This window comes from Bos javanicus, chromosome 11 (genome assembly GCF_032452875.1).
Source record: "Bos javanicus breed banteng chromosome 11, ARS-OSU_banteng_1.0, whole genome shotgun sequence".
Taxonomy (NCBI): domain Eukaryota; kingdom Metazoa; phylum Chordata; class Mammalia; order Artiodactyla; family Bovidae; genus Bos; species Bos javanicus.
The window spans coordinates 102,647,494-102,661,039 of NC_083878.1; the positions used below are offsets into that span (position 1 = coordinate 102,647,494).

General features: G+C 53.3%; 1 protein-coding gene across 6 annotated transcripts in view; it reads right to left on the reverse strand.

Moving 5' to 3' along the window:
• Window positions 1-13,546, reverse strand: part of AK8 (adenylate kinase 8) — a 136,253-nt gene that overhangs the window by 113,952 nt on the left and 8,755 nt on the right. For 5 of the 6 annotated variants that reach the window (XM_061433962.1, XM_061433961.1, XM_061433960.1 and 2 more), the window contains 2 exons: window positions 11,849-11,898; window positions 7,797-7,910 (listed from right to left, as the gene is read on the reverse strand). In XM_061433962.1, the coding sequence (XP_061289946.1) occupies window positions 7,797-7,910; window positions 11,849-11,898 (164 nt within the window). The remainder of the gene's footprint in view (window positions 1-7,796; window positions 7,911-11,848; window positions 11,899-13,546) is intronic. The other variant, XM_061433964.1, reaches the window with a different exon arrangement.

The window sequence follows — 13,546 nt, forward strand, 5'->3', positions numbered from 1 at the left end:
AGGAGTGCCCTGACCTGCCATGTCCTTGAGCTGTTTGAATGGGTTCCCAACAAGAGCAGGCTGGGCTTGGGCAGATGGAGGTGATGATGAAGGACGCCCCAGGAACCAGCCCACAGGGGAGGGTCAGGGGCCAGAGCGGGAGGGGGAGGAAGGTCGTGAGTAGTGATCCAGGAGGTTCTCTGGATTTGGGAGGATGTTCCCAGGGAGAACCTTGGGAGACCACTGGACTGGCTGGGGACTCAGATGCTCTCCATTTGGGCCTTGACCACCCACTGAGGACCCTGGCCAGCACCTTCAAAGCTTTGAGTCTCGCTTTCTGAGTCTGTAAATGAGATGCAGACAAAGTCCTTCAGCGTTGCCTTGAGGATTAAGTGAGGTGGGACATGTGGCTGCTGGTGTGTGTGTGGCCCCCAGCAAGGGCTCGGTGCTGTGGCAATCGTTACCCTGGGGTACCCTTAATAAACCCAGGACGAGAGTGAAATCATCAGGTGCGGGAACTTTGCTTTCCAATGGATCCAAAGCTGAGAGGATGTAAGAGCTGGAGCAGTAGCAACCGCTTTGCAGGCACAAGGGGCGTATAAGGGAAGAAAACCAGCACAAGAGGAGAGAGACACCAGGTTTCTCAGCCCCAGAATGGCTTTTCCAGGATGTTGAATTAGAAGAGGAAGAGCAGGCCTTGAAAGTCATGGGGCCACTTCTACAAAGTGGACAGCAAAAGCAGGAGCAGGAGAGAGAATGAATGAATGAGTGACACATAGAGAAAAGAGCAGGCCAGAGGCTAGCCAACATCCAGCCCGTTTCAGTATCTCCTAAGACCTCTGTGTCCTTACATCTGCCCTGTCCTGCTTAAGCCAGCAGTTCTCAACCTGAACCCACATCCTGGAAGAGCTTGTTAACACACAGATCAGTGGCCCTGCCCCAGGGTTCTGACTCCACAGGTCTGGGGTGAGGCTGGGAATCTGCATTTTGAACAGGTTTTCAGGTGATGCTGAGGATACTGGTCCAGGGACCACACCTGGAGAACCACTGGCTTAAAAAAACTCCAGCATCCAAGAGCCCCACGGTACGTGGAAGAAATTGCTGGGGAGGGACCTGTCCTGCTGGTGCCCATGTTGCCCCAACTAGAGCCCCCCCAGGACTGGCGAGCGGAATGGGGAGGAGCACTGCCCCTCCCCTCCGCGTGGTTCCTATCCTTTCCTGTCCCCGGGTGTCCCTGCCGACCCCAGAAACAGCGATTTCCACCCCATGATTCCTCCCCTTCCCTGCCATCACCCATTCAAGAGGCAGCATTCAAACAGGTTCTGGGACACGGGGGATGGGGGGGTGCAAGCCCATCAAAGAACACAGGTTGAAAGGCGACAGGTCCGGGTGGAGCGTGGTGCCCCCCATGGTCTGCACGGCGGGGGACAGGCTGGTGACTTTGAGCGCGGCCCCTCTCGGGTGCCCCCCACCGCTGCCTGCCTCAGTGCTGTCTCGGTACCAGCTTTGATGTGTCACGTCAGTGGCGGGGGCTTCCCGGGGGCCGCTGCTCGGAGCCCTGCCAAACTGTCTTTGCGGCAATCAGGCTCCCTCCTTCCCGAGCTCTACCACACTCTCCCACCCCAGTCCCCAAAGTGTGGCTTTTGGGGAGAATCAGGGACAAACTGGACGGAGCCCAGTGCAGGCCCTGCTGCTCACCGAGAAGGTCAGCACAGGTGCAGGCCCCCGGCCCTTGTCTCCCCATGCAGGGGCAACGCAACAGCCAGCTGGCCAGGCCCCTTGCCATAAAGGGCAGAATCAGCTGTGTGGCTCCAGTGTGGGCCTTTCTTCTCCTCCCAACACCCAGGCCCGGGACAGAACTGCTGGCTGGGAGCCTCGCAGGTGCTGCCCCTGTCCCGACGGGGCAGCCCTTGGTGTGGCCACTCAAGCCCTATCTGTCCCCGGGCACCTCACTGTAACTTCTCAAGCCCCAGCTTCCTCCCCCGGGATGACAGGAGCCTGAGTGGTCTCACCACCAGGCCCCACGCTCAGGGCCCCTGACGTCCCCACGTCACCCTTGGGCGGACGCTTGCTCAGGAGTTGTGGGTGTCCCGAGTGACGGTATGAACTTCTGTCTGGAGCAGAGCGGGGAGGGGAAGGGTTGAGGCTCCTGGTCAGCCTGACGGCACCCCCTCGCCTCTGAAGGGGCTGCTTCTGGGGGAGGAAAGGCCTATACTTGGACTGGAACTCAGTTAAGACTTGATCAGAGAATCCTTTAAAGACAACTCTCCTTTTCAAAGTTTCTGCCGCTTCTCGGGGCTGTCAGAACAGGTTTCCGTGGCAGAGACTCTCCTAGTTCAAGCTTCCGAAACAGTGACAGGAGATGGGGAGGCAGGGTGGGGAAGCAGGGGCCTGGGCTTTGAAGGGAGCTCACAGACCCCAGCACGGGGCAGCCGACAGCCCCACAGAGGGAGGGGGCCGGAAGGGAGACCCGAGGGTGGGAACAGCCAGCGAACTTGAAAGGAACCACAGTGACTGGTCCTCGGGTTCCTCTGCCCCCATCCTGGGCTGTAACTTCCTCCACCACGCCAAATCTTCCCAGAGGACCGTTCCGCACCACCTCCTCGAGGGGCAGACAGAGAAGGGCCAAGTGCACAGGGAGTAGCCAGGAGGCAGGTGGGATGGTGGGGTGGGGTCGGGGACGGGGACCAGACCACCCCAGAGGACTGGGAGCCAGGACTGAGGGGAGATCCTGGGAACCTCTGCAAGGGACCACACTCTGTGTGGGCATTGGCAGGCTGAGGGCACAAGTCCCATGATTTGGATGTTATTAAATGGTGATGGCACCTGGGCACTTGGGTGCATCAGGCTCCATCAGGCTCTTGATTTGTAAATGAGACTGAAGGGAGGAGCTAAACAGAACTGAAGTTAGGAATAACCCAGCTTTGGCACGTTCTGGCTGGGCTGGTCTTCAGAGTGTGGGTCATTTCATCACACAACAAATACAGGCTGGTCTGCTCCTTATGCAAGAGTCGAGTTCCAAAAGAAACCTCGATTTAGCAATCACTGCGCTGTACACGGAGAAGGCAATGGCTCCCCACACCAGTACTCTTGCCAGAGGAGCCTGGAAGGCTGCAGTCCATAGGGTCGCTGAGGGTCGGACACGACTGAGCGACTTCACTTTCACTTTTCACTTTCATGCCTTGGAGAAGGAAATGGCAACCCACTCCAGTGTTCTTGCCTGGAGAATCCCAGGGACAGGGGAGCCTGGTGGGCTGCCGTCTATGGGGTCACACAGAGTCGGACACGACTGAAGTGACACAGCGGCAGCAGCAGCAGTACTGTGCAAGTAATGACTGCCATGAGAAAAGATGGGTGGTGTGTGGGTCGGGCTCCCAGCTGACCAGACGAGGATTCCCCAGGGAGGGTGACTGACTCCAGGTGCCCGGCCCCACATCCAGAGATCCAGACTAAGGGAGTCCCACAGGTGCCAGGTGAGTAACCCGCTGCTCGGGTTGAGGACCTCTGGAGGGGGCAGTTTTACGTTTGCAAATATGCATGCTTCCTGCAGGGATTTCAATTAATAAAACTTTTCTTTTTTTCCAGTAAAAATCTAAAATAATCGAGAGTGATCACATTCAGCTTCAGCTACCAAGAAATGTCCCTTCCCCGTGGAACCTCTTCACCTTCCGATCACGTCCTGTGTGATGAGAACCTAGCAAGACTTGACTCTTTTCTCCCAAACTCCCAGAGGGGCCAGGACCAGGCTGAGGCCCAGGAGCCCTGGACACAAGCCCAAGGCGGGGCTCAAGCTCGGGTCATACAGGTGTGGGGTTGGCACCTGGGCGGGCGCCGCCTTCAACTCGCACCCTGGGCTCCAGTTGGCCTGACGCTGGCTCCCTACCCAATGCCGCCCCCCCCGGGGGCCACCCCCTCTGAGCCTTTTTGTGGTGTTTGTGACACTAACTCAGGTGGCAGGCTTGGAGACAGACCCAGAGGGAGCAGATGAGGACCAGAGACTCGAGAAAGCAGGTGAGTTCACCGCAGAGCGCCAAGGTGGCTTTGGTCCTCGTGGAGAGGAGATGAGAGACACCTGCCCAGGGAGGTGAGAGACACCTCTTCCCAGGAGTGCCCTGGGGCAGGGGTGGGCCAGTGGCAAGAACCGCGAGACACCCACCTCCTCGGGGGAGTTTAACCCTGACTGGAGAAATACGGGTAAGTTTTCTAAGCATGACAGTGTAGGGCTGTGTGTTTTTAATTTAAAGTGCCTTTACCTTTTGGGGTGTGGAAACAAAGACCTCCCGAAAGAGAAAAGCCCAGTCCGCCCAGTGGCAGTCTGCGCCAGCGTCTGGCAGGCAGAGGACTGGGTGGCTTTACCGGCGCGCTGAGATGGGAGTCCTGTGTGCGTGGCTAGGGGAGTGGACTTGGCCTTCCGGTCACAAGCTGGAAGTGGGGACAAGGATTAGGGAAGCTGGCAGCTCACTTTGAAGCAAGTTCTGGCCATTTGGGACCGACTGTGACCGGGGTTGTTGCTGGGCTTCCTGGATTGAACCAGAGGCACAGGCTGACTTCCTTCCAGTCTAATAACTCTGAGCCCGCTGGCTTCTGGGGCCGGTTACTGAAGACAGCAGGTTGGTTTCCTGGGCTGGTTGCTGTAGGCTGCGGGCCAGAGATCTCTTCTGATGTCTGGTCCAGCCATTGTATAATATATTCAGCCTCTCAGCAGATATAGACTAGCATACCCTCAGATGAAATAAAGTGCCATGCGGGTTTGCTTTCAAATGACCAGGAAGCAGGGGGCTGGGGCATCTCCATGGGTCGGGACTGCTATGAGCTGATGACACTGCCTGAAGCCAGATGATGGGTCCGTGGATGTTCTTACATGCTTCCTACTGCTTCTGGGTACCTTTACAACTTCTTGTAACAAAGCTAGAAACCACCCAACCATAGAGCTGTTTCCCATCCCTGGCTGCCTGGAACCCCCAGCCTCCTCAGCTACCCCTGCCTATGTGGGTCTTCTGCCAGATGCTGGGTTCTTCCACATCACTGCTTTTAGCACAACTCAGGTTGGCTCCACGGAGTCCCTAAACCTGGCTGCCTGTATGCTCAGAGCCACTTTTGGGGCTTAGCAGGTGCTCAGAGAACCCTCAGGAAATGAGTGAGTCCAGCGACCAACGACTGCGTGAAGGCTTCCTTGTCCTGCGGCCTGGGCTGGGTACCCTCGGTACCCCCTGCCCCAGTCGCTAGAAGCTCCCGGGGGCGAGGAGAAGGCACTCATCTTTGGGTCTCCCGTGGTTTGGCGGGAGGGTGCTTGGCATACAGGAGGCAATTGGGAAGTGTTTCAGCCACCACTTGGAAATTTTAAAGATGGAGATGTCTTGGTTAACACGGACTGTATGAGAGAATTCCATATAGGAGGCAGAGCAGAGATTAACAGGGGAAAATTACGTATTTGAAGGTATTATTGCTGCTTGCAAAAGAGAGCTCTAAAGGCTCTGGATCAGCAGCGCTTTAAAGACAACGCTTAATGAGCGGCCTCGCGGGCAGGCGGCTCCGCGGCAAGGCCACGCACCCCCTCGCCTCTCAGAACCTTCCCCTCCTTCATCAGTCCTGACGCCCTGGCCTTTCATCTTCCACCCGCCCGGGCCTCCAAACCAAAGAACCCCAACAAGACACCCTTGAAAGCACTTCGATGTGGTCTGATAATTAGAGTAATGAAACCCAGGAGGAATTTCCTTAAACTCCCTCCTCGCTGTTGAATTTTATAAACCTAATAAAAGCATCCTTATCCTAGAAATCAGCCTGCCTCCCCCACCCTGGAAAGTTTAGCTGCTGCAGGAAATGAGATAACCACTTTATTTCTAAAACTGGATTCCACCCCTAGAGCTGCCATCCCCCAAACTCCAACCACACACTCTGACTCCGGCAAGACATGGGGGCTGGGCAGAGGGCATCGCTTGCTTCCCTGAGAGTCCTGGCCAAGAACATAGGGTCAGCAAGTGCTCTGGATTAAGCAGTTTTAGAGCTGATTCACCAGCTGGGAAGGTAGAGAGGCTAGTCTTGCTGAGTGAGTTTTTCTTTCTCTTTCACCAAATTGTTACTTTCAGCAAATCAGCAAATTTGAGGTCGGGGGTTTGCCTGAGTGACACGTCATCTCCAGGAACGTCCTCACCCCAGCAGGCCCTCCCGCTTACAGCCGAGCTCCAGGGCCTCGACATACCCACTGTGCACACCCCTCACCAGAGCTGGTAGGGCCCCGCGGCCACCTGACCAGCGGGCCCACGCAGCTCCCTTTTCTGGAAACTTGGCCTTGGCGCTGCCTCTGGAGATGGTCTGAGCTGAAGACACAGGAACCAGGACGAGGCAGGCGGTCATAAGCAGGCAAGGACGACAGAGACGAAGGGACACAGAAGACGAAGGGAGAGCCGCAGAGAGAATGGACACAAGGCACAAGCAACCACGAGGGGTGGAGCAGGCCAGGGTGCTGCCCAGGCTCTGGCCTCAGAGACGGGGAGCTGGACGGGCACTTCCTCCATCCAGAGCCCAGGGCTCACTGCGTCCACCTTCAGATTCCCTTTCCTGCCCTGGGCAGCCCCGGCGGATCTCTGCTACTTACAACCACGGGCTGGCCACGAGAGTCATCCCACCGGCCATCACTCACAGGCTGCCCACGAGGCCTGGAAGCTTCCTTCCATGTTCTTGGAGGAACAGTGACCACACACGGTCACTATCTGGTCAAGAGCCTGCCTGTGAGTGAAGGTGAAGATGGGAGGCAACCAGCCCTCAGCCACGGCCTCTGTGGAGGCTGGCGGGAGACGCCGGCTGGTCACCCCGACAGGCAGGCCGAGCCCTGGGATCGCAACTGTTCTCAGCCTTCTCCCCGCACGAACAAGACACAGCCCGGGTGCGGGTGAGGAACGCCTGAGCGGGTGGGCGGCCCTGCTGTGCCGTGCTGGATGCCCGCATTCCCCAAAGTCCTACAGGACCTTCAAGCGATGGTGCTGGGAGGTGGGGCCTTTGGGAAACAATTAGGCCCTGCAGATGCAGCCTCGTAAATAAGACCAAGAGGCCCCAGAGCTGCCCTGTCCTCGGGCCACGGGAGGCCACGGTGAGAAGACTGCTGTCTCCCAACAGTGAGTCTGCAGGTGCCATGACCTTGGACTTGCCAGCCTCTAGGAGTGTGGGGGAGACTGCTTCCGGGCCACCCAGTCTGTGACAGCAGCTGGCATGGACTAAGGCATCCTCTTATGTGCCAAAGGGGAGTTTTTGAAAAGATATTTGGAAATTTCTGTTTGTATTTAAGAGAGCCAACATGCTTAAGCCCTAAGTTTCCCTTTTAAAAATGTCTTTCAAAGACAGTGGTGGTGGGATGGTAGAAACAGACCCCCAGCCTCCGGGGATGCCACAGGGAGCCCTCCCCAAGGAGTGGAAGGAAGTGGCCCTGAGCTACAGCACAGGGAGAGCCAGACCACTGCCCTTTACGCTCCCCACCGGCTCAGGCCTGCCAGGTCCCAGTGCCAGCCAGCAGGCACAGCGCCTGAGGATGGAGGCCCCACCGGCCCTGCCCATACCCACGTGATCCGGCTGACCCCGAGCAGAGCAGGGCGGGCCCGCACCCTCCATGCTCACTGCTGCTGAGGCTGGTGCACCACGAGCCCTCCCCCCGTTGCCCCCGGGATCTGTGCCCTACTGAAGACCCCTCCCCTTCCTCTGGTCCCATCCTGCCTGGGTCTCATGTCACCCCAACCCACCAGGAAATGGAAGGAGTGCGGCAGCTGATGGGGGCGCCTTGCGGGGAGCTCTCACCCCATCCTGTTTCCCAGAACCCGTCATCCTACCTTGAACTTCTGATAATGCATCCTGGCGTCTGCCGCCAGAGGGGAATACTCCTTTGCTATCAAGCTTTCCACGCTGAGAAGATTGGTGCTCAGATGTTTGGCAAGCCACATAGCCTGAAGAAAGGAAAGGGGAAAAGAACATTTTTGTGGGAGGAATGACTAAGGAGGACGCCACTCCAATGCCCAGGCCCTTCCATATTCTACCAGGAAGGGCTGCCCACAGGGCAGCGTCATCGTTTCTGGCTGGAAGGAGGCCACCAGGGGAGACAAAGCCACAGAATCCCTCCCAGCCATAGGATTCTGCTTGCCTGCCATTTCTTCTTCAACCAGCCATTGACTCTAAGTGGACCTGGGAAGCCTACGCTTTACTGCCCTCAGTTCAGTTCAGTTCAGTCGCTCAGTCGTGTCAGACTCTTTGCGACCCCATGAACCGCAGCACGCCAGCCCTCCCTGTCCATCACCAACTCCCGGAGTTCACTCAAACTCATGTCCATTGAGTCAGTGATGCCATCCAGCCATCTCATCCTCTGTCGTCCCCTTCTCCTCCTGCCCTCAATTCCTCCCAGCATCAGAGTCTTTTCCAATGAGTCGACTCTTTGCATGAGGTCGCCATAGTATTGGAGTTTCAGCTTCAGCATCAGTCCTTCCAATGAACACCCAGGACTGATCTCCTTTAGGATGGACTGGTTGGATCTCCTTGCGGTCCAAGGGACTCTCAAGAGTCTTCTCCAACACCACAGTTCAAAAGCATCAATTCTTCGGCACTCAGCTTTCTTCACAGTCCAACTCTCACATCCATACATGACCACTGGAAAAACCATAGCCTTGATTAGACGGACCTTTGTTGGCAAAGTAATGTCTCTGCTTTTGAATATGCTATCTAGGTTGGTCATAACTTTCCTTCCAAGGAGTAAGCGTCTTTTAATTTCATGGCTGCAATCACCATCTGCAGTGATTTTGGAGCTCAAGAAAATAAAATCTGACACTGTTTCCACTGTTTCCCCATTTATTTCCCATGAAGTGATGGGACCAGATGCCATGATCTTCGTTTTCTGAATGTTGAGCTTTAAGCCAACTTTTTCACTCTCTACTTTCACTTTCATCAAGAGGCTTTTTAGTTCCTCTTCACTTTCTGCCATAAGGGTGGTGTCATCTGTATATCTGAGATTATTGATATTTCTCCTGGCAATCTTGATTCCAGCTTGTGCTTCTTCCAGCCCAGTGTTTCTCATGATATATTCTGCATATAAGTTAAATAAGCAGGGTGACAATATACAGCCTTGACATACTCCTTTTCCTATTTGGAACCAGTCTGTTGTTCCATGTCCAGTTCTAACTGATGCTTCCTGACCTGCATATAGGTTTCTCAAGAGGCAGGTCAGATGGTCTGGTATTCCCATCTCTTGAAGAATTTTCCACAGTTTATTATGATCCACACAGTCAAAGGCTTTGGCATAGTCAATAAAGCAGAAATAGATGTTTTTCTGGAACTCTCTTGCTTTTTCCATGATCCAGCAGATGTTGGCCATTTGATCTCTGGTTCCTCTGCCTTTTCTAAAACCAGCTTGAGCATCGGGAATTTCACGGTTCACGTATTGCTGAAGCCTGGCTTGGAGAATTTTGAGCATCACTTTACTAGCATGTGAGATGAGTGCAATTGTGCGGTAGTTTGAGCATTCCTTGGCATTGCCTTTCTTTGGGATTGGAATGAACACTGACCTTTTCCAGTCCTGAAGCCACTGTTGAGTTTTCCAAATTTGCTGGCATATTGAGTGCTGCACTTTCACAGCATCATCCTTCAGGATCTGAAATAGCTCAACTGGAATTCCATCACCTCCACTAACTTTGTTCATAGTGATGCTTCCTAAGGCCCACTTGACTTCACATTCCAGGATGTCTGGCTCTAGGTGAGTGATCACACCATCGTGATTATCTTGGTCGTGAAGATCTTTTTTGTACAGTTCTTCTGTGTATTCTTGCCACCTCTTCTTAATATCTTCTGCTTCTGTTAGGTCTATACCATTTCTTCCTTTATCAAGCCCATCTTTCCTGCCTTTTCAAGCTCTCTGGACCATGAGTTCTTAACTCAAAAGTTTAAACCAGGAAACAAGGGGACAGGCCCTAAATAGAGGTCATGACACACACTCCAAGTTCATCTTTTCTTAAAGGTTGGGAGACGCATGTCCAGGCCAAGTCAATGTCCAGTTCACCAATGACCACTCTGTATACTCCTCCAGGGAAGACTACATTGTAAAGACTAACCATACAACCAAATGTTCTTAATGCCAAGATTATACTGATGACTATTTCAGCATCAGGATGGTTCAGAAGGACCTGGGGGTCCCCCGGGGCAGGTATGAACCTTAATCTCTCTGCTCCTCATGCTGGGAGGTGTCAGTGACAAGATCAGGAAGCAGCCTGCTGTGATTTTACCATTATCATCTTCCTGTAAAATTAGATTCTTTGCGTTCCACACAGCGGACGGGGGCGGGGACTACGGATCTGCCGAAAGAAGTGGGGTCGAAACACCAGCTAGTGCTGGTGGCTGCCAGGTCCAGGCCTGGGGTCCGTGGTGTCTCGCAGGGAAACGGAGACTGGGAGGGAAGATTCAGAGAGCGTGAAAGCGGACAGCCTGGTCCTGAGGGAACAAGGAGAAAATCTACAGAGATAGACAGATGGGTGAATGGATGGACAGACGGACAGATGACAGATAAACTGAAGAGCTGGTGAGTCTCACTCCAAAAGCAGGGTAGCTGCAGGTGGCTTTACGTAAGACCAGCCATCCTGATTCCTTTTCAGAATAAAACAAGGTGCCCGCCGGTCAGAGAAACAGCCTGTGCGCCCAGGAGGAGTGCTGGCAGCGATGACATAGGCTTCCAGAGTCGCCTGGTGTTTTGGTGTTTTCATTGAAGTACACAGTTGACTTACAATGTTGTGTTCGTTTCTGGTGTACAGCGAAGTGACTCAGACATGCGTAAGATTCTTTCAGTCTTTGCCATTATTGTTGCTCGGTTGCTAAGTCATGTCTGGCTCTCTGTGCCTCTCACAGACCGCAGCATGCCAGGCTTGCCTGTCCTGCACTCTCTCTGGAGTTTGCTCAAACTCACATCCATTAAGTCGGTGAACCTGGGTCTCCAGGATTGCAGGCAGATTCTTTACTGTCTGAGCCACCAGGGAAGCCCCTTTTCCATTTCAGGTCATTGCAAGACATTGAATACAGTCCCTTGTCCTGCACAGCAGGACTTTGTTGTTTATCATTAACTTATGGTACCTGGTGTTCACTAACCAGGCTTTTTTAAAGAACAGAAAGAGTTCCCTCTCAGATGGTTATAATTTGAAGACGTTTCTTGGCACTTAACAAAGGAGGTGAAAGGTTAAAACCGCACAGGGAGCGAAGTTTCCGTGTCAGCACAGAGGCTGTCTCTGACGGGGGACACACAGGAAGGGGAAGTGAAGTGGGATGAGGCGTCTGCTGTGTCTTGAAAGCTCTACTGTCTTTGAAATGGAGAGAAAATCATGGCAGATGTGGCAAAATGACAAGTTCCTGTAAAATCTGGGAACTGGGTACATGAGTCTCTCTGGTGCCATTTCTCTGCTTTTCTCATTGGTTGAAACACTGCATGATTAAAATTTTACTGGTGAACCCAAAGGTTCTAGACCAAAAGTCTGTGCTGTGTGTCTATATCAAACGTGTGTGCTGTTTGGCCCAGCCCTTCTCCTTCTGGAAACGTATTCTGAGGGTGGAACGAAGGGTGTGCCCAGATGGTGGACACGTAGTCATGAGAATACCCCGGCAGGCATATCTCACGTGTTCAAAGAACGCTCATCACTGTGCGATTGGGGAACCCTGTTTCTGTTTCTTGTATTTTCTAGGTTTTTTACTACAAACACATGCTGCCTCTTGTAATGAGAAAATAAGTTAGGAAGCAGGAGAGAGAAGAGATGAAAGGAGTCTCAGTTATGTTGAAAATTCACTGAGGTGCAGCCTCAGTCCAGCTTTGCAGGATAAACGAGATATTACCGTATAACCACAGTTAATACGATACACTTACTATGGTTGTTTTCCCCGAGGCAGGTGGACCTAATATTACAATCTTCGGCACTGTGGAATAAAGAGATTTGAATGTCACTGTTCAGTATGACAACAACAACAAAAAAACACCTCCCATGTCTGCAGAGCTCTGGGTATATTTATTTCTCTCCTCCCCAGATTTCATTTTCTGGGAGTGATGCGGTCGTTTATAACCCAGCGGTTCTGAGACGCTCCCACCATAGAACGTATCCTGTGTTTAGAGAGGTAAGTGATCACTGAGATGGTTTATTCTTCTGTCTCCAAGGGGACGTGGACACGGTAACTTGTTTGCCGAACTAATAAATATCCAGAACAATTGGGATTTCAAACACCATAAAGCATTTTAAACAGGGACTTTGTCTCAGGGACACGTTCTCAAATAAAGCTGTATTTTATGTAAATCGACCTTCAAAGGTGGGTTGTTTTTTTTTTTAATATTTATGCCTTTTTATTTAGCAAGTTGTATTCCCCATCATGTTACAGAAGGAAATAATGGGGAAAAGCCTGGAGTGTATGAGCCAGATTTATAAAACCCCAGATAGGAAAGGCTTTGTTTTCAAATTATTTCTATGCAAATGGATACCGCTGGCTTCACGGTGGCACTCCTGGCTCTGGAAGGTTCCTGGCCTGCAGAAGCTCTAAGACAGTACTGGACTAGGGAGTAGGCACTGGCCATTGGAAAAGAGGGAAACCCAGCGTCTAAAGAAACTACTGGACTAGGGAGTAGGCACTGGCCATTGGAAAAGAGGGAAACTCAGCGTCTAAAGGAACTACTGGACTAGGGAGTAGGCACTGGCCATTGGAAAAGAGGGAAAACCCAGCATCTAAAGAAACTACTGGACTAGGGAGTAGGTACTGGCCACTGGAAAAGAGGGAAAACCCAGCATCTAAAGAAACTACTGGACTAGGGAGTAGGTACTGGCCATTGGAAAAGAGGGAAAACCCAGCATCTAAAGAAACTACTGGACTAGGGAGTAGGTACTGGCCACTGGAAAAGAGGGAAAACCCAGCATCTAAAGAAACTACTGGACTAGGGAGTAGGTACTGGCCATTGGGAAAGAAGGGAAAACCCAGCATCTAAAGAAGAGGGCTGGAAGGTGTGCGCGTGGGTCAAAACAAGGCCAAGAAGATGTGGTGTGTGGACAGGTGAGTCCAAGCTGGTTCCTCCCCGGGTGCCGCACTGATGATGTCACCCATCCCCGAACTGCGGGGAGCGAGCGAGAGGCGTCGGCACCCGGGAGGAAGGAGGGTGGAAGCTGGCCTCTGGCTCCGCCTGTCGGCCTGGCCCCGTCCCACCCCTAGGGACAGGTGAACAGGTGTGCACAGCAACCTGCAAGGCCCGTTCCTGCCAGGCCTCCGAGAAGGAGCCGCATCCATGCGGAGACCTCCTAGTTTGAGAGTGGACATGGAGAAGGAACTGGAGGGTCCATGTGGCCCCTGAACTCATGATCAGCACACCAGTACCCAGCCAGGCTGCTTGGGTTTGAAGAGACTTTTGCCCCAACTCCACAGCCCTTTCTCATTTTCAGGGAAAATGTTGAGGGCAAGTTCAAGGTAATTCACCGATTCACTCCATAAACACTCATTGAGCACCTCATCCAAAGTTGCACGGGGCTGAGTACTGCTGGGAAAAGCCCAGCGGCCCACACCAGGTGGGCGAGGTGATTGCTTCGGCACA